This window comes from Diuraphis noxia, unplaced genomic scaffold (assembly GCF_037042655.1).
Source record: "Diuraphis noxia isolate RWA-SAM2 unplaced genomic scaffold, SU_Dnox_SAM2 contig0002, whole genome shotgun sequence".
NCBI lineage: Eukaryota > Metazoa > Arthropoda > Insecta > Hemiptera > Aphididae > Diuraphis > Diuraphis noxia.
This window is the reverse complement of record NW_028301712.1, coordinates 35,094,923-35,117,249: the sequence shown is the minus strand read 5'-3', so window position 1 is coordinate 35,117,249 and position 22,327 is coordinate 35,094,923. Positions and strand designations below refer to the sequence as shown.

Sequence of the window (22,327 nt, the reverse complement as noted above, 5' to 3'; positions counted from 1 at the left end):
TCTTACACAATATCAAAAATAAAAAAATACTTGTTGGATTTCATAGTCAATGAATCCATTAAAGTCATTTTAATTATTATCGTCTGAAGATTATGTCATTTTAAAAATACACCTTTTATTGATGAGGATTCGTCAATCATATCTTTATAAGTTTGTAAAATAACTTTTCTTGATTGACTGACTGACTTATCATAGCCTAACTGGAATCGCTGAAGCTATGAGTATGGCATTTGGACAGTAATTTCATTTTATGATATAGATACCTACTAAGAAAGAATTTTCTAAAATTTACATATCAAAGGAGTCTACAATCAAGAACTTTGTGAATCGTGATGGAAATTGAATTTTTTTCTTTTTAAATGGTTGCATTTGTTGCAGATTATAATAATAGTAGTAAAAACTAAAAATTATGGTTTTTATTTTTTTTTTCATTTAAAAATGGACAAATGTTTACATTGGTATAAGTATGCATCAAATCGCCGCGTTTACATGGCCTTGATTAAAGAAATTGTATCTTAAAACCAAATATATTCGTATCTTATATATCCTCAAAAACTACTTATTTATTTTTGACAAAAATCGCAGAGATTTTTTTAGAAATATAGGTGAAAAAAAGTTTTGAGAGTTAGTAGTTTAAACGCTTTTAACCACGTTACCAATATACCAATTGTTATATCCAATCAGTGACTTGTGGTTGCCCCTCTAGGTCTAATTATTTCACAAAACTAGATGCATTGACGTTCATTTTTTCGTGAACTGAAGTACATTAAAACAGAAATACGCTCAAACCGAGATATCCCTTTAGAGCGTAGATATTAAATACAATTTTCCGCGACGAAAAAACTGCATACGGTGAAGCCGCCCGCAATTCAGTTAGAGATTTAACTATATTAACTTATTATACAATATTACATATATAATTAGTATATCACATGTTTTTTCTTTGATTGTACATTAATATTTGGTATTTAATATTAGCTCTTAATATATTAATTAACAAGTTAATATTTTGTACATAGGTACATTGAAAAAATTTCATTATAGTTGTTTTTATTTAAATGTTCGTACAAAATATTCAAACATGATGTCTATATATTGTTTATTTTTAATTTAGCTTATTTATATTACTTGCATATAATTATTGTTGTTCTTTTATTTTATTCATAACTAATGAGTCGTGATTTTTTGTTGCAGGTATGTTTCAATCATTACAAAATATTCATAAATCAATAATATAAAAATAAACAATAATTTTGTGGTAAGTAAAAATGTACTTGAAATTACATTTAAATCTACACGTTTTTTAATGGAAAATACGTATTTATACTAAATGATTAATCATTTAATCCTTATTATTGTGTTAGGGTACCTTATCTAACTTAGGTTTTACACTGAGTAAATCAAATTTTTAGGGATCAATACTTCAAAAAGAACGTGATAGGAATATTATTTAATTTGTTTTTATTTATATCATTATTATTGTTCTTATTGTTAAGCCATGAAGGGTTCCCTATTTTAGATTTTATTTTTAAAGCTAGGTAGTTGATAAATATCAAAAATATGTCCAATGTCCATGTGTACTTTGTATAGACATTTTAAGTCTATTGTTCATTTAGCAAATTTATCATTATATGTACGAGATTGAAAATTCTATAAACTGGTATAAAGCCTCTTCAATTTGGATTTTTTAAAAATTAAAACCGATATGAATACTAATATCAGTGATTAATTTTTTTATACGTGAGATTTACTTAAAATTAATTTCAAATTAAGTTTTACTTTATGTTTGTTCAACTATGTATCTGATAAATTATCTTGATTGCAAAAAATTATGAGCGTTAAAGAATTTTTAATACTGTAAATTAAAGATTTTTTTTGGCTTTTTTGTTGTTAAAACAAAAAATAATTGTACCTTTTCATTATTCACTGTGCTGTTCGTCAATATTTTATTGGTTTTCCCAATTATTTATAAAATAAATTCTTGAAAAATTGGTTTTTTATTATTAATTTATGTTAAGTAGCCATAGGCCATAATATATATAAATATTACTTAGTGACAAAAGGTGATGAACATGATTTACCTTTTAATTTTAGTTATGTTGCAACCTCTTAATTTTATGTGCAATTGATAACCTATTAAATTTGATAATATAGTAGTATACTAATACTAGTATATAATATAAAATAGAGTCAACGAAGTGCGTTTTTTCTTTTACAGTTTTTGATTAGTTACATATTATATTAAATAAATACGGAATTTTTGCCGAATTCTGATCATTTTACATTTGATACTAATCTGCGACAATCATTTTTATGTATACCGATTTGAATATATTTTAGAATTGTTTTGTATTGGTCTTGAATAGATTTGCCTATAATTGTGAAGAATTTTATACTTACTGGAGAGTCTGATTAAACAGTTTTTACTAGTTCAGTTTCTTCCATAATGCGTATGTTGTAGAAAAGTATGTAAAACTGAAAACGTATAGCTGGACTAAATAACTAAATTTAAATTGACTATAGTCGCATGTACACAAAAGTGTTCACGATGAAAATTTAGATAAAATCAAGGTATATGATTTTATTGGTAACTGTAGCAGTGTTTTTTTTAACTAAAAACGGAAGACTCTAACTCTGATTTCAAAAATATTTCTCCTTGTAACATTAAAATAGAATGACGGGCTGTAATTATACAAGGATATTAAGGTTTTGGGATCTATTTCCAGCATGATATTCGTAGGATTGTTAAAATACGTTTTTTATTGTTCATATTTGGTCCAACATTCTTATTTGGTCGACTGAAAAGAGCTACTTCATTAAATGTCATTTTTTAGAAACCATATAAGATTACGCAAACCAAAAACTATACTTATTGAATTTTAAATCACCAAGAATTTGATCGAACCACATAGGTGCTAACATACAACCAATAGAATGTATTAAGTCATACCCCAAATTAAAAAATACTTTGAAAAATGTATAGTAGGTACTACTACTTCTGAACTCTTTCTTCGATATTTTATTGGAAAACGCTGGAGATCAGTATATTTATCTAATTTTTAATTGTATAATAATTATTTTATTTTATAAAATGTTTATTGTGCTTAAATTGTTTAATCCTATAATTTTATTTTTAATCCATTTCTTATTGAGAATTTGATTTATTTTTATTATTTTGAATTTGTATAGTCGTTACAAACTAACCAAGTTGTATGTATTCTAATTTTCTGGTAGATCATTCATATTATGTTATTAAAGTACTTAATTAATATTAGGTGGTAAATCACCTGCTATACGAAAGCCTAATTATCTGTTATAAAATTTAATATACCAACTATAATAATACTTATTGAAATACTCATTCTGGTTTTATTTTTTATCAACGACGTTTTATGCTTTTTATAATAAAATTAGGTTAGAATATAAATGTAATTCTTATGAATGTAGAATAACTTTGCATTAGATCTCTAAAGGTTATAAGTTATAACAGGGCCGTAATTAAGGGTTATGAGGGTATTTACAGATTTCGCTAAAAACATAATCCCCCCCCCCCCCACAACTAAATTCCTAATTAATCCTTTTAGTTATAATACATATGTATTATTTATTATTTATATATGATATCTATTAGGTATGTGACACTCTACTTTGATAATTCCTGTTTTATCATTATATTGTGTATGAACTTGACAAATTTACCTTTTATACATCAAAGCAGTATAGTGAAAATGTTGAAAGTATCTCGTATATCTAGTTTAGGATGTAAAAAAAAACATACCATGAGTCATTTAATATAAGATAAGAATTTATCTTTGAATATGGAATATGATAGTAAAAGTTAACTAGGTACTAAAATTTTAATCATGAACTTTTTTTACCATAAAAAATATATCATCATTGGTTCGTGCAATGCATTACATATAAAATATATGCAGAGCACACTTCGTTATATCTTCTCTAAGATATCATTGATTAAATAAGAAAACAACAACTATTGTAAAAGTGATAGTTCATCCTTGGCGATTAATGATTTAATTTTTTTTTTTTTAATATCATACATTATTTTATTGTGAACGATTTTTTTTTATCGGCTTGGGTATTATGATAATAAATGATACAGATGTTGTATTTGCACTGTAGGAGAGGAATGTCGTTTCATAACGGCATTTATTATTGTATCTTTTTTACAAGATACTCATTTGACAATGACGATGAAAAAATTATCTGGAACGGCTATAAAGGTGAATCAAAAATCTGCAATTTTTAATTCTTACCACCTACTTACTTTATCTATTTTTATTATAATATCGTGCGTGCGCGTGTTTGTTTTTACTTTTTCTACCACTGCTGCATTGTTGTTAGTAACGAGTTTATGTATATATAGTATTATATATTTATACTATGTACAATAAAGGGTTATTGGCCTCTCTCTCTAACCTAAAGACATTATGACAGTACCTACTTCTGACGTGAACTTGTGCAGTGCAGCGGCAGCGATGTCATGCAATAGCTGCTGCCCCCTCACTTGTCTTCCTCGTTCCGGCCTTGGGTCCGGTTAAACTGCCGGTGTTGCATCGCGCGTACATTCTGTGTGTGGGTGTGTGCGTATGTGTGTGTGTGTGTGTGTGTGTGTGTGTGTGTGTGTGTGTGTGTGTGTGTGTGTGTGTGTGTGTGTGTGTGTGTGTGTGTGTGTGTGTGTGTGTGTGTGTGTGTGTGTGTGTGTGTGTGTGTGTGTGTGTGTGTGTGCGTTTGTGCAATAATAGAGGAGGTCGATGCAACGCCCAACTTTTTCAAACAGTGTATATTCGTACTTATATGTGTGCGTTGTGTGCACTGTGCCATTTCGGTTGTCTTGTGCAATGGACCAATAAGATGTTATACAGAGGGTCTAGACCAAGGCCATCGTCACCGCTATCGTTTCTTCTCTCTCTCTCTCTCTCCCGTCTTGTCTAGTATACTGGTGTATATAGTAATCGTCTTACAACATGCATCCACCGTACCGTTAAAAAAACCACAGAGTATACTCGTATATCGGATTTCCGTATTCATTCTACGTAACATTCATGTTAAATTATAATACCATATCTACAACTCGACTTACAACCACTCACATATTCAGAAATATATAAACATGCAATACATTTATTGTCGTCGTTATTAGCCGCAGGATTATAGTTGTATTAATTAATATATTTTTACATCGTATATGGCGTATATTGATTGTCAATTCATCCTTACATTTAGTTATTTATTTAAATTTACTATTACTTAAGTATTATTGAATAACGATCGTACGCCTTCATTATCAACTTTAATTCATTGATTGCCCTTGTAAAATGCTATAATTTATTTTCATTTTTCATTTCATCGGCTTTATATATTATTCATATAATCCATACGCTCTATAGCTTTGAAAATAACTTATTTGTAATTGATTGACGGGATGGGCGGGTGGCTACTTAATCATCGGATGTGTTAACCTGTTACATGAATTTTTAAATGTTGATTATTGTCTGATAAAGAAAGTCATTAAAATAGCGTAATAATATATGTTCCATGGAGATCTGAAAAATGACAATTGTACTGATATCAGGAACTAGGAACCTTTACTATTATCAGAATACAATAATTATAATAGAAATATTATATATTATATAAGAATATTCTGATATTCGTCTAAAAAAATTTAACTAGGTATTTAGTTATTGAATATAACAATTTATTATAACCAACGACTGTTTTTCCATTTTATTTTTTGTAATGAAACTCGAATAGTTATACGAATTACACATTTACTTATTTAATTTTATTTCAATAAAAGTCTTATCATACTTTGTATAATTATTCACATTTATAATTTAACAGGTTAAAATATTACGTATAGTTTAAGTTATAAAAATTCTAAAGTAATATAAATCAATCCATGACTCCTATTAAGATGGAAAAATATCAATGGATTAATCCTGATAACCATAGTATTGCTGTTGACGACCAGAAACAACCAGTTTTAAATGAAAATGGCGATCTTATTGTTTTGGACAACGAAAGTGAGTATTGTTTAAAAATGATCTTTTTCAAGAAGTGTATAAATACATTATATACAGTAGGTATATAATATATATACTCTTCAAAGTTTGTCGTATAAAGAAAACGTTTTATTTTTTACACCACATTGTCTGAAGAAAAATTATACAACGAACATTTTTAGGCGGAAAGTGTATAGCTGTTCCTAACTCGGAGGATGTATTGGAAATTTTTGGTTTTGGGTATCATGGGAGTTACGGGTCTCCCCCCGGGTCTCCAAAAGATTCGCCTGAACACGATATGAAACCAATTGTCCAAGTCTTGACAGGTAAATATATTCCTATATTATTATAATATACGCACTTAATTGTTTATCCGTTTCATAATGTAATTTGTAATAAAAGTATGTTAGGTATGCGATGTGGGTAATAAATATTTGTGGATTCCCTTTCTACATAACCGCTGTTCCACAATTTACGATTGTAACTCTGTAGTTGACGTCTGATTGAAGGTCTCGTTTCTTTATGTACGATAATATTGTTGCCAGTCATCAATGACTTATCATTAAGAAAAAGACAAATTCTTGTGTCTTGTCTTATAGTTGATTATAGAAATTCTTAATCCAAATTTATTAATTTTATGCATAAATATTATCATGATATTATTATTAAATGTATTTTGAATTGAATTAATTTGTAAAAAAATCCTTAATTTTTAAAGATTTTTTTTTATTGTCCTCAGCATAAGTTCCACGTATTTTACTCTTTACCTATTGAGTGCCATAACCTTGAATTTCATATCAAATTGTCTTAATTACAATTTTTAATTAATTATACAGTTTATAAAGTAGGTATACTCAATAATAATATATATAACTATCTGAGTGAATATTTTTTTTTTTGGTTTTGGTTTTGAACATTTAAACATTTAAACATTAGAAAACAACACTGTTCTTTTTTTATATTCAGTAATAATCGACTGGAGGGGCCATTTTATAAGCCAGCAGGTATAATGCATTTGTTATAATTGATAATGTTTTCGAGATTTTTCTTATAATTTTATCACCACATATTAAAGTTGTTTTTAACTCTATTATTTTTTGTTTATTTATATAGTCATCATTTGATTGTAAAACGAGCAATAATAATACATTTAATGAGCCATAAAATATTTTTTAATGGTATTATATAATTTGTTTTTACTATACAGACATTCATACACCAATATTCAGTACATGTTAAATTTATAATATCATTTTTAAGTAAACACTATTTTAATGATAAAAAGTAAATTTAATTGATAATAATGCTGTACGTGTCTTTTTTATTAGATTAAAACATATTATATAGGTAATTGAACAAATATTTAACAATTTTAATTTCGGTCGTACCGTTTCTTTCGTCCTATGTTCTTCCTACCGATTCAAGATTGGTTGCTAATGCAATGCTAAGATCACATTTCGCAATGATAGTTGTATTTTATGTATAATGTAATAATGATTTCGACTGTTAACTACTCCATTGCGTTATGACTTATGAAACGGATAATTAATTATTAATTATTTATATTCATAAACCTTATAATACCTAATAAGCCGGTGTTAATTGTTTACTGATGGGGGCGGACTAGCGGTCATAAATGGCACTTTTCGTGTATGATTTATGACTGAGCTACAATATTGTACTCAATCTCTCTATATTGCACTTTATCAATGCTGGTTATCACTGTTGTATGTTTACTACAGCTCCACTATAACATAAGGTCTATGGATATTATACTACTTATTAATATTGTCCACCACTAAATATACAGGGTGTCTCGTACCACCCAATCGTCTATTGCTGAATAATATTATACTTCTCATCTGCCAGTATTTACACACAAAATGTCAAAATATTGACATAAACAGAATATCGGTATCTCATATTTTTAACAAGCACAAAAACCACATTTTTACAATTTTTCTGTTTCGAGTTTAGGCCCTTTGACGCCCAGTAATAGTTTTCCAAAATCGTATTTCACTGACGGGGTGGAGGAGACATCCGGTATGTACAATATTTATATAGTATTATACTTCATCTAAGAACATTCATAATTTCAAAAACTATTACCTTTTTTAATACAATGTAAAATATTTTTTTACATAATTCTAGATCGTTACAATACATTTACACACAATAACACCATTGAACTTTTTTTTTTATTGAGTTTACGAATTACGAATAATTAAAGTTTCGATGATTATAATGTAGTGAACCAACATTTTGCAGGGTACCCTTGATCAATCTAATTTGCTCATCAAAACTTAAAATATTAATAATTTGTGAACTATATATTACCTACTTGTTCAAAATTCGAATCTAAACACCGAAGTAACCCATAAAATATTATTTTTATTTTTATTAGAATCATCTGGCATTTAGTACATGTTATTATAACCTCTTCCCCTAAAAACTAAATTAAATTAAATAAGCGTTACCATACGAAATCTGTGCATCACTGTATTGCAGACGCCGATCAACTTCTGTGGAGTATGAGGACACCGTGCCAGAAGGATATCGAAGCGACCAGAGAGATGCTAGGTTTAGTGGCCTCTAAAAAATACCAGGATATGTTCAACGACCAATGCACGGTCAAGATTCGGGTGTGGAAGCGGATATGTGAGGAACTTATGTCTAAAGGTTACAGAATCGCGGATTCGGTGAATGAAGGTGGCATTAAGTGCCACCAGAAATGGCGCAACCTAGAGAAGTCGTACCGGAACTACTTAATTAGTTCGACAGATCCGAATAGTTCGGCGCCTAAAAAACCACCGCCGTACTTCGAGGCGCTGCACGACATTCTCAAGCGGAAGAAGAAGTACGCGAACGCAGCCACGTACACGCAAACGGTGGTGGTCGGCGACGACATGGCCGACGCGGACGCATCTAGCGTCAGTGGCATGCAGAATCATCATATGAACGACTCGGATGTGGCACTGGACGACATGGACGACATGGACGGCACGAATGACGACCACTGTTACGTGGTCAACAGTTCTGGTCACGTGTCGAAGCGGTTCAAAGTGGACCCGCTGACGATGTGCTCGACCACCAGTGGTGGTGGCAACGGCGGCGGAGGTGTCGGTTCGTCATCGTCGTCCCGCCGGCATCATCACATCCAGCAACCAGACGTGCTGGAACAGATACTGGAACAGATGGTCCGCGTGCACCGGGACACGCTGTCCATGCACGACCGGCACTTTACCAGGATGGAGAAGCTGATGAAGGAAAACGCGACACAGACCAAGCGACTGGCCGACGTCATGAGTCAGTTGTTGCACAATAGCCGTATGGACGATTGTGGCAGTGGCAAAAGCAACGACAAGTCAACCGGTATGACGTCGTCAGACGTTGAATGATAAGAGTCTCATGTGACTCTTAGTATATATAAAGTGTATAATATTATTATAATATATTCGCGAACGACGGACGTGGTGCCGATGAGGAACACACCTCTAAGCGTCAAGTTCATATTTTTTTTATTTTTTGTGTACTACAGAATAATGTACGCATTTCGACAATTTTCATTTAACCCACATCCCTAACCATAAATTTAGGCTCTCAATTTATTTCGAGTTGATATCAAATGATTTAAATAATATGTAATATCAAATATACATACGCATTTATATTTAAGACTTAATAAAGTAGCGTGCCTTTTCCATGTATATTTGTAAAGTAGTGACGTTCAGTGGTTCATCTTGTTCGGTATTTTATTCTCCTCTTGTGTATAATTCATATTAATTATAAGTTATTTGAAACCATTGTACTATTATGATAATAAAACCATTATTATAATATACATTATTTGCATTTCATGACTTTGTGTATATTATTATAACACCGCACACACACTTAAGTATACACAGGTACAAGTCACCTTGCGGCTGCATCAGATTTTTATGGTCGGTTTCCGTGTATTTTTACTTAAATAAACAATCAAAAGCAAGTTTTTGAAAACCTTGCTAATATATTCACTAAATTATTTACCCACCAACTATTACACGATGTAGGTAGTGAACTGTATGTATTTCCGTCCCGTAAAATCCTAGGTACCAGTGTAATGTATAATATACCACGGTTACTATTGATTAACCGTCATAACAAAAAAAAAAGGTATGTATACGAACCAGACACAAATAATACTGTTTTCATATATTCTAAAAGTCTTCAAAATATTTTCGTCTTAAGTCAAACGTCATCATTCTTTTTTTTGTAATTTCTTCGTTTACCATCATATCAACATCGTATATGATGCAATTTTTCTCACGCTATAAAAATCCTATGTATTGTGAATGTGCTCTAAGAATCAAAAAATTTACCATAGGATTAATAAAATTGTTTCCGTGAGTATAACAGTAAGATGATGGACGTAACCATTTCGCTTATTTAATGTTCTATGCGCTCTCCATTTATCACTTTATGTATAATTTATTGAGCATCTCGTTTTTGGAAAATGAACAGTCTACATTCTACATTATAGATCAGTAGAACCTGAATATCACCAGCATGATTCAAAAATTCAGGGTCCTTTAATTCGTTTTGATAACATTCGGGAAAAAGATAATAATAATAATAATAATATCACAAGTTATATCACCTGATTATGATAAATTATAGTGTGTTTGACAATGGGCTGTATTTTAATCATATATTAGCAACAAAATGATACTATTGATACTACTATAGTAGTATTAATAAGATTATTAAATTATAATAAATAAAGGTCGTGAAGTGGACATCTTGCACGCTTGAGTCGGCGTGTATAGGTGGGTCACGTATTATAGATTGTAAAATTTCTCGCTGCGAACAGAATTAATGTGGTTGAAAAAATTGATTGCTGATTTCTTTTATTTTTAATCAGTTATTGTGTGTAGCTGGAAGTTTTGATTGAGTGCAGGATACTACAAACGAACCATGGATCATAAGATATTGTTCTAAGAACTTTATATTGATAACTTGTATTTTGCGTATGTGAGTTCTAATCTCCTAATACAATTCCTCTCACAGGGACGCCGTATATAAGAGGTAATGGTCGTAGAATTTACTTTCAAAGCTTTTAGCCTCTGGTAGCCTTATACTGTAGTTTGAAGGTGATAATATGTGTGGATTTCGCCTAAGTTTTCTGTTCAAAATTACACCGAAGTATTTGATGTTAGGCAACGGAGGAATAATGTATACAATCATTTTTAAATTACTAGCAGTTTTGAGACGACGGTCGGTGAAGAGGATCGCTGCGCTTTTTCGTTCGCTTAAAATTATTTTCTTTTTTTTCCGATTTTTTGAATTTTGTCTCGATGAGATTGAATAAATTTGAGTTTCGAAGTGATTAGAGCTTGAGTATACCAGAGGTGGCCAACATAAATACGTCCACGAACCAAATGAATAAATATGATGATATCAAGAGCCAAAATATTAATTATAAATACATTTTATAATTTTTATAATTTTATCATTCATAAATAAATATTGATTTTTTTTAATAAGACGCCAGCCGCAAGTTGGTCATCCATGGTATATATATACACTCTCGTCTGCGTATTATGATATTTCAATTTTGTTCGTTGTAGGGAAATCCGAAACAAATAAGTTAAAAAGTAAACTTAAAATTTTTGAGCCTTGAGGTACACCCGCGTTAATTAGTCTAGTTCCCGATGTTATTTCGTTTATTCGGACTATAAAACAGTGAGTTGAGAGCAAACTAAGCAACTAAGCGTATGCATTGTAGTTAGAGTGTATTATGTGTTTAAATTATATAAAAGTCCGTCGTGCGTCGTGCCAGACCCGGTTAAAGGCCTAGGCTACGACTAAGAAAACTACCTGTATGTAGTTTTTTTTTTTTATCTATCGTTTATATATTCCGACGCAGAAGTTGTTGAGTAAGTGGAGTGATTAGATTTGAATCCAAATTGGAAATGCGGGATAGCATTTATTGCATTTAAGTAATTGGTTTTCCTTGAGGGTATATAATTGTTTCAAATATTTTTGAAACTGAAAACAAAAAGCTAATAGGTCTTTATAATTGTTCAAGTTCGAGTAATCTTTGTCATTAACTATGTAATTTCACAGCACAATCGCTTCTATTAGTACTATTAAATGCTTTATATTTAAAAACATCCAAAATCCAAACGGAACTCTGGCATACGTTGGTACTGTTATCAGTCTAGTAGTTAGGTCAAATTGTGGGGAGGGTGCGCATGTATAAAAGAGTCGAGTCGGAGTAAAGACTGTACTAAAATAACAATGGGTTATAAATTCATCTGCGTCGCCTTGTGCATAGATATTATGCATGCATGTATTATATTGCAACGAGGGGTCGTGCTAAATCCTCATTACCGGTACTGCACTTCCCCTCCAGTCGACGATCGTTTTTTTTTTCATCAAACGTACCATGCATGCAATGTTGTACGCAACACGCACGCGGTACTTAACATCCGCGGCGTGCAAAAGGGTGCAAACGAATACAATGCCACGACGGCGTCGTCCTTAACCTGGGGCAAGGTCGATTTTCTTGTCCCTTCTTCTGAGCCCCGGCAATGTCGCGCGCATTTTTCTGTGTGTGTGAGAGAGAGTGTGTAAACGCTCTTATGACATGTTAGGCATTTGGCATTTGGTTAGATTTAACGCCATTGGTATTTTTTTGAAGACGATGGTTTATGCAGATCCGCTTGTCAATCTTCAAGACTTAAAAAACATAATAATACAGGCAGCATATGATATTTTAAGTGAAAACCAAATCAAAGCGTCTACTGTGACTGAATTTTTGAGACGACTGGAATCATGTTTATAATAATATGATCGAACAATTCATACGATAAATTTATCTAGTACATTTTATTTTTTACCACGAATTATGCATAAATCCAAATTTTGTCTTACTCTAATTTGGTCAGTTTTTAAAATCGAAAAAATTTTAAATCGATCCGAAAATATGTACTTGTATTTAAGTACTCACTATCACCTCCTGAAAGCCCATCTGCATGAGATATTCAGCGGTGCCTATACCTAATATCGTATATACACTAAAATATTGCCGTACGTATTTTGTTACTTGAAAATCTACACACTTTGACGAGTAACGGTTATAATAATAATAAAATATTATTAACGCGTGTGTTTTGTAATTGTTATATACGTCTTTTATTCGTTTCTTAATCCTGTTGTCAAGTCAAACATCAGTTTCCTGCAGGCGTACCTAATAAATTGTGCTCTATACGATTTTAATAGGCTTTTAAAAATTATTTTTAATCATGCAATCTCGAGAGTCCACATATTTCTCAATTTTTAGCCGATACTAACGTATAATGTATACGGCTCATCATTACGACGGTCTTCAAATTGTAGTACCGTATAAAATATAATAGGTACCGCACAGAGCCACAGACTGCAGGCGACTGCACGAGAATTATTGTGTTTAAACTGAAAATGTCATATAAAATGTGCACGCCTCATTGCCTCGTATACATTATATAGTGTTTGAAAACTCATTATGTTCCGGGAAAATAGTCTTAATTTAATAATTTTACTCGGATAGAACAGAACAACCACAGTTTTCTTCTGTCCTACTTATTTTTGTACTTGATTATAATTTATAAATAATATATAATTATATTGCTTTTGTTTTAGCATTTGCTCCTAAGAACCGTCTCCTTCCAAACACGTCAGAATTCAGTTGTCTGACTAATAATTAGTCGCGTGTACGTGATTAATATACTTGATAATATGTATAAAGTTGCATGTACACCTATATACGTATGATGGCTTATGCGTATATAATATACCTATATAGGTAGTCAAAACATGGAAACGATGCCAAAATAGCACGGCAACTTACTATAGCAAGTGAACTTATACGTAAATGTTTATGTGTCAATTTCATTTATAATAACTATATGCACTATTCCAAGATTCTGCATTTGACAGCTCAATTCGTTAAGAATAGATTGCGATCTTTGATCAATACGTGTTTAATAGTTTATACACGTGTTGGCGCTTGTTGTTTTCGCCGTCAAAAATATGTAAATTTATATAGGAAATATCATATTATAAAACTTCGACGAAATGTCATTATTTTTATTTTATTTGTAAATTTACCAAGTTAATAAAATCCGATATTTTACACCGTGAATAACTTCGACATTCATGTATACGTATTATAATTAATGCAACTAAATATAGGACATGATCAAAAATATTATGTTGCTAGTTGCTACCCGTTTCTCTTAACTTTTTTCCCATAAAATAACATAATCATGACGTCATTATTTTTTTATCTATATCATAGTTAAACATCATATTATAAATTACAACCACTCATCGTCTATGAATATCTGAATTCGTTATTTAGTACTACATAATATATATGTGTGTGAGTAAGCTTACTATTGTTATAGCTATCACAATTCACAAAAATGTTTTATATTTTACTTAGGTTTTGGTTATGTACGTATACATTTTATATTGTAAAGGTCAAATAATATTCATTTTAAACCAATGTGCCTCTTATAAATAAAGAGAATAATTTGAAGAAAACAAAAAAGGTCTCTCTCATAAGCGCAACTAGGAAGAGGGCTGGGGGGCTTAGCCCCCTCCCAAATAAATTAATCAATTGATTCTTAAAATATTAATAAACTTTTAAAAATTCAGCTGTATTTATTTATTTTTATTTTTTTGGAAAGTTTTTAAAGTTTAAAATTATTTTATATTGCCTACCTTTCTATAAATAGTGGCTAATATACCAGAGTCCTATACTCGACATATTTCATCTTTCCTATGATACAAGTTTTTATCGTTCGTATTATGTACGCACTGGTTAATTGGCGATTATCACTGAAAATCTGTTACGACTTACGGGTACACTGTAAATAGCGAATAAATACGTACTTAAGATCTACAATGGAGCAAGATAGATTTTGTAATTTATCGATATTAAATATTGAAAAAGATATAGAAATTGATCCCGAGGTAATTTTGGAACAATTCATCACAGCCATCAACAAAAGAAAAATGAATCTTATATAATATGTCAAATGTCAATAATTATTTCACGATGCATATAAAATATATAATTAAAAGTAAATGTTGGTATTAATGGTGTTTAAATTTTAAGATGGCGTTGGGGGGGCATAGCCCCCCACGGGTTACTTTTGGTATAATATTGAGGTGGGGCTATAGCCCCCCTAAGATTTTGTGCTAGTTGCGCCACTGATCTCTCTGCATGTAAAATTAGTTTTATGTTGAAGTGAATAGACACACTTTTGGTATTACCTTGTTATCTGATGACGGTAAATTGTTTTTTTTTTTAAGAAAACAAGTTTGTTGTATTCATTTTGACTTGGCATTAAAAAGACCGCTGGTTTCATATGTGATATTTTCGCATATAAAAAGGGCCTTACTTGTTTTGCTAATTTGACTTCGCAGCAGATTTAACACACCAATCGAATTTCGTTAGATCAGAGACCATCATACTACGTTAATATACATCCAGACTTTGCGTTATGAATTCTGCGATGTAACCATAAACCGGGCTAGGACATGCAATCCGGTGTGTAGGACACACATATCAGGTACAAGTTATAGTCACCAGAAAATCTACAATATAGTCTTGTTGAATGACTTCTACAAGACTGAAATAACAATAAAAGTATAGCATATTTTACGGCAACAGACAATTTATAATAATATAATATAAAACCGAGTTTTCATAAAAATAAATTGTTGATCTTTTGATAAATATCATGCGGATTTCAGAAAGTTTTTGGTATGAAATTAGCTATGATACGTTTTAAATGAATTTGGCGGAAATACGACAGTAAATTATTATATATGTATTATACTTAATATGATAGGTAGACAGCTATGAATAATTCTATCACGATACATTTTTATTTACGATGCCCATAAGTAATGTGTGTCACCATTTTTTTAAAAATAATTTTTAAATTGACAATTTGAGGTAAGAATGTTATTTTACTATTTTTGGTTGACGAAAATATTAAGTAGTTGCTGCACATGCAGAGCACAGCCGCACTGGTATTCATCAGAAATGTAGAAGTATTTGCTCTAACATTCGTGATTTTCTCGGTCAACTGTACACACTATAGCTACATCGAGATACCGTAAATGTGCAGTGTACCCATAATATATTATAGGTATACATAATAATAATAATAAAATTAATCATATGTTGTGGGTGATGGATATGTATAATAAAAGATCATTCGTATTATGGAATAAATTCATTCACACGTCACACCGATAACATTTTTGAAATGCGTCCAAATATTGTAATAATTAAATATACCTCTATTGGAACTCAGCGATTTAGGTGATGCAAGACGCTTACAATAATTGATTAGAAATAGAGGGTGTCATCTCTCTAGATTAGGTTACTCGATATATAGACGTTCTAACCGGCGCTTGTGTATTACCTATTATGTATGCAAGTACAATGCGTTGCTTTTATAACAATGAAAATGTCACGTCATTTAAATTACTATTACCTTTTTTTTTATATCTTAATGGCCTGTGGCCATACCTCGAAAAATGTATTTAATCCAAGTTGAGACGTAAACGACTTTCCAACTCCACACCTCTTTGCTTTAAAATTTAAACATTATTTAATATAATATTTATGTGCAGTTAATGTTATAAAAAAATATGTATTATACTTCTTACACAATTACACACTTACTGCAGTACGTACACCGAGTCTTAGACACAGACATAGACATATAAAACAATTAGATAGCGGACTGTGAATTACATTCCCATAAGAACGTTGAAGTCGGGCCGCCATAGCCAACAGGGCAATGTTTACTTAAAATCTCAATAGATAAGGTACCTATATTGATAAGTGATAATAAATAATAATTCAAATAATGAAAAAACGAATTTCTTTTCATATTCTATAGGTAGTCAAAATGTCAACTACAAATAAAATTACATAAAGTAGTAATAAGTACATAATATACTACAGTACAAATATTTATATTAATTTTGTTATCATTAATAAATATTCTTATCAACCATGCGATTTTGTAAACATTGCCCTGTCGGCATATGGCGACTGACTTCAATATTATCCCGTAGTCGGATATCTAGTTGTTTTATATGTCTATGGACACAGAATACAGATTATTTATTATGTTAGTTCTAAGTAAAAACTAGAAAGTAGCATCACTTCTAATCAAAGATCAGTAGGTTTCATTTTCGAATTTCGTGTAGATTGCAAAATAATTTACTAATATAGCATATAATAAAAACCGATCGCTTCATCCTTAACATCTTTTCAGATTTAAAAATTATCATAATTTAAATTTGGGACATCAAGATAAAACAAAATTATAATTTTTTTCAATATTTTATCCAAACTGATTAAGCAGAAGAAAATTCAGATGATTTAAGAGATTAGTTCTCTAATGTTTAAAATAAATATTATATTCTGGCAATAAATATATTGGTAAGGGGAATTTAAATTTAAAAAATAACTTATATATGTGTTAGAAAATCATCCATAAATTCCATCATCAAAATATAAAGGAGATCTTTGGGTTAAAAAAACACGCCCCTAGTGGCAACAAAAAACGTTAAAATCGTCGAAATAATTTCATAGTTTACCTGTCTATACATACCAATTATCGGGGTGATGAACGCAGAGCGACAACTGTTGACGGCGTCCAAAAGACCGTTAAGCATAATAATGCTTGAACCAATGAACACGAGGGCACGTTGATTGAAAAAGAAGGGAAAAATTCTAGTCGTTTGCATCAATTGCAGTACTTATAGTATTGGACTTTGGTACGTTGGTACGTATACGGTCTGCGAATTAGACGTATTGCATATTATTATTCATAAAATGCATAGGCGTGGGCAGACCTTGCTGACAGGGGGGGAGGGGGCAGAATGTATTATCTATTAACACGCATTATCAACGCGGTATCCCTTGTAGCTTGAACAAAGTTGGACCTTTGACAACACAAAATATTATCGTGCACCGTATACTCAATATTTTCAATATATTATTATTCATTGACTCATTGTAATATAAAATTATATTATAATGTTTTTTTTTAAACTATATTTGGTAGAAAAAAAGTAGCCCGCAGGAGGGGCAACTGCCCACCCTGCCTCCCCTCGTGCGCACGCCATGATAAAATGTAATAATTAATAAGTATATATAGGTATATATGTTTGCGCATTATAGTACCTATATATATATATAAAGAGAGAGAAGTATTTTTGTAACCAACCATGGTCGCGGTTATACGGCTTAACGTTTTTTTCCGCACAATTTTCAAACCAGACGCGCTCCCACCAGACGCACGCATAATATGCACTATGCAGCCTCTCCGCGGTCTGAGAATGCGAAATCGTTTGGCGCGCGCACGACGCTTCGGGGGCCGGTGATTGTTATTTCGTATTATTATTATATTTCTATCCTCCGTCCATGGAATTATATTGTATATTATTATATCTGATCGGGAGGAAACCAGTTACTCTTCCTCGCGTCAGCTCACCGAAAGACATAAAAAAAAATACCCCGTGCTTCTTTTCTCCCTATAGCTGTATATTACAATGTAATAATACGTTTCCAACGTACAATTTTTTTAAATTTTTTTTTTTGTTATCTCTTGTTTTATGCACGTCGTAAATCCGGTAACACTGTCCCGGCATTTTATACGATATTATAATACTATTTGCTATTTTGTACATTATCAAAATGTGTATAATATACCTAAATATATATATAATAATAATAATAATAATATTATTACTATTACTATATACAGTCGGATAAAAAGCCTGCGCTGCCTCATCTGCAGTTCTTATCTCGTCTGCGTTACATTTAACAACACCAAGTGTTCTGGGTAGTATAACCATCTGTATCTAAATATCAAACTTCTCCAGTTGACGGAGAAGTGTTTTTTTTTTTTTTTCTTAAAAGGAAAACATTTTATGCGAATCTTCGAGTTTACGATTACTGCCACGACCTGGAGTAACGGCGACGGATCCTCGTTTTATTCGTCGAAACGAAATCTCATCACACCACAACAATTCTGGATCTAGAACATTATTTTATATACACATGCACTATATTATATTTTGCGCTCGTAAATTTTGATTACCTATTATTTTATTCAAAACGTCTGCGGTGTCTACAGTATAATAATAATAATAATAATATGTAATATGTATATGCGTGATGCGCACCGCTATTTATACTTTACAGTCATGACATGTATATTACACAACTGTTTTTATATTATTATATATGATAATATGTGACTCTACTCCTCCGGGTACAGCGAATTTGAGTATAATGTAACTTTGTGAAAAAAATCGTCTTCGAATAATATTATGTCAAGGGCCCTCTTGTACATAAATTCGAATGCATGTACAAATATAATCTACTGTAATATATACATATTACATTTAATATTATAATATATGTGAACGGAATTCGTACACACTTTAAAATTCGCACGCGTGGCCTGGAGAACTCTTCGAACATGGGTCTGGTCATCGTGTGATATTATTATTTTTTACAGTACACCGCAGTGGTTCCCAACTACTGCTGGTCACGATCAGAATTAAGTTCTTTGGCGTTCCGATTATTATTTTATTTTTTTGTTTTTGTTTTTGCTGTCCGTATTCTAAAATTATTTCAAATTGTAATCGCCATATTTGTTTTTAATTAACGTTTTCGAACTGTATATGAAAATGTTTACAAGACTGCACGAATTGCATGGCCGTCAATCGCGATGATATATATTTTTTTATATTGATCTTGAAATTATTACTAATTTCTGCTTCGACATATGAGGTCATTAGCTTTACATTTAATGTTATTCTAGAAAAAATTAAAATCAATTTTTTGAATTTTATAAGTTCACACTTGTTGGAAACCACTACTTATATAATATATTCTGTTCACATCATACATCGATATACACTCATACATTTTATTATGATTTAATTATTGTGTATATTGATACATTCATGCTAAATTTTTATGAACGCAAACAAGGCGGGGCTTGAAAATATTGGTCCTCGCTAATTTGTCCGGTATTTTCATAACCTCACGACCCGGATTGTATCTATATAGTACCTATATTCATATAATGAAAGCGACGGCGTCTTCATGCATTGACAGTGTAGCATGACACTAAAACGCATTTAATTACCATTTTTTACAGCAAATCGTAGCAGTTATTTTGTTGCACCGTACAAAATGTTTGAACGAAATAATAACTTGACGAGATATTATTATAAAATAATATTCATTAAACATTCATAAAGTTTGCTGAACGAGTTTTAGATGCACATTTTTCACACGTACCTGTGTGTAGTCTGTTGGACGTTGCATTAATTTTATTTTATTATCGCTGCGCGTACGTAGAGAGCGTAATTCGACATTCTTAATTTTTTTTTTTTTTTTGAAGACGCGTAAAATATTTTAAACGTGTCCTTCAACAAATAATAATATATAATATACTGAAACAGTGAAACGACATTTTTTTTCCTGTGAATATCAAACCGCTGTCTCATTATTGTGAATACATATATATATATATATATATATATATATGGATATAGTATGTAAATAGTAAGTACATATAAAATAAAAATCGTGTGTGTCATTAATAAATGTTAATAATAATTATTCGTCGTCCGTCACTTGGCCTCGGTGCATGGTCACATATAATTCGTTCGGAAGTAGAAAAATAATTGGAATAAAATATACGATAACAACACACTAAAATATACATCGCATCAAGTTTCAAGTATATATCTAAGTTTGAATATACTATTTTCCACATTACAGTGATTGAAGTTGTGTATGCCAAGAACTTTTAGGTACTTATGTCTTGCAAAAAGTCTGCTTGTGGATCGGTGACTGTAGTGTATACATTTTTTTTAATATTAGAGTATATTAATGATGTATAATAATACACACCTATACTTTTTTTTTTCATTATATATTTTAGTAGATTACAAAATTAAATTTATCCCTCAAAGCAATGCTGTATGTATCATTTAGCCCATTTAGGGTAGCAACACGGAAAGTTTTTATTTCCACCGATTAATACCGTTGAAGAGGTATTGGAATTTTACGATGAAGAGTATAACGACCTTTTTAGCGTTTATGTGACGCATAAAAACCGATTATCGCAATAGGTTTTGGATACGAAAATTCTGTAGTAACCGCTCCTGTTGAGATCTAGGTATGCTTAAGTACTATGTATAAATACGAGTGAGTGTATGTTTAGAAGGTACATATGTATAAATATAATATATAATATATAATATACTCGTATATATATATATATATATATCAGAATCAGTTCACTCGTTTGATCTCGTCGTCGAGCAAAGGGGCTGTTGACGGTAATGGTTTGGCAGTTCCGACCGGAAATAAACTTCAATGTGGCGACAACGACCGTCTCTGTACTATATAATATTATATGCGTACATGGTACGTACCCCATAGGCATATCTATTATTATACTACGTTATTAACGCGGCTTGACATTTGACAATGAAAAAAAAAATAATATGTCTAATAAGTGTAATATGTTCGTTCGCGACGCATAAAAATCGTGAGAATATGTGTGTGTACTTTCGTGGCATATTTTTATTTAATGTTTGTTCCACCAGACAAGCATGTATGCGTTTATTAATATACGCGTATATAATAGTATATGTATACATCCGTTGGTACCTATAATATATTCATTTAGGATGATAATTATTCGGCATAGAACAATAGTGAAGTTGATGATGTCGATTTATCGATCGTTTCTTGTTCACCTGAAGGAAAACCAACATGAAATAATATATATTGTATAAATTAACGAATTCGGGGATAATCGCATTTCATTAGACGCGTTGTCGTTAGTAAATAGGATGACGTATATTATACACATTTTTGTATGTATTACATACCTTTTTGTATATATTATGTGTATGAGTTTATTATAAATAATCTTTCAAAACTGTTTTTTTTATAATAGGTATATTGTAAACACACAATATATACCTACATCGGTATACGCTGCCCCTGGGGTGACTTAAACATTTGGTTCTTTGATTTTTTTGGTTCCTCTTTCTTCTTCATTCTTGTATATATCACGTGGATATATACCGATTAATAAGTGTAATGACGAAATTCAGTGTGCGCCGCAAAACGACAAAATATTCCCACCAAATAGATTTAAATTAATAATTATTAATTTATTAATATTTATTTGTAATAAAAT

General features: G+C 31.0%; 2 protein-coding genes across 5 annotated transcripts in view; both read left to right on the top strand.

Moving 5' to 3' along the window:
* LOC107170188 (uncharacterized) overlaps nt 1–9,883 on the top strand; it is a 47,714-nt gene extending 37,831 nt beyond the window's left edge. For 2 of the 4 annotated variants that reach the window (XM_089218986.1, XM_089218987.1), the window contains exons 3-7: nt 1,195–1,258; nt 5,866–6,047; nt 6,209–6,352; nt 8,004–8,069; nt 8,535–9,883. In XM_089218986.1, coding sequence (XP_089075112.1) covers nt 5,924–6,047; nt 6,209–6,352; nt 8,004–8,069; nt 8,535–9,424 — 1,224 coding nt within the window. In that variant the 5' untranslated portion in view covers nt 1,195–1,258; nt 5,866–5,923 and the 3' untranslated portion in view covers nt 9,425–9,883. The remainder of the gene's footprint in view (nt 1–1,194; nt 1,259–5,865; nt 6,048–6,208; nt 6,353–8,003; nt 8,070–8,534) is intronic. The other 2 variants (XM_089218989.1, XM_089218988.1) reach the window with 2 other exon arrangements.
* LOC107170189 (ecdysone receptor-like) overlaps nt 1–22,327 on the top strand; it is a 105,732-nt gene that overhangs the window by 19,219 nt on the left and 64,186 nt on the right. The gene's annotated exons all lie outside the window — the stretch shown is intronic.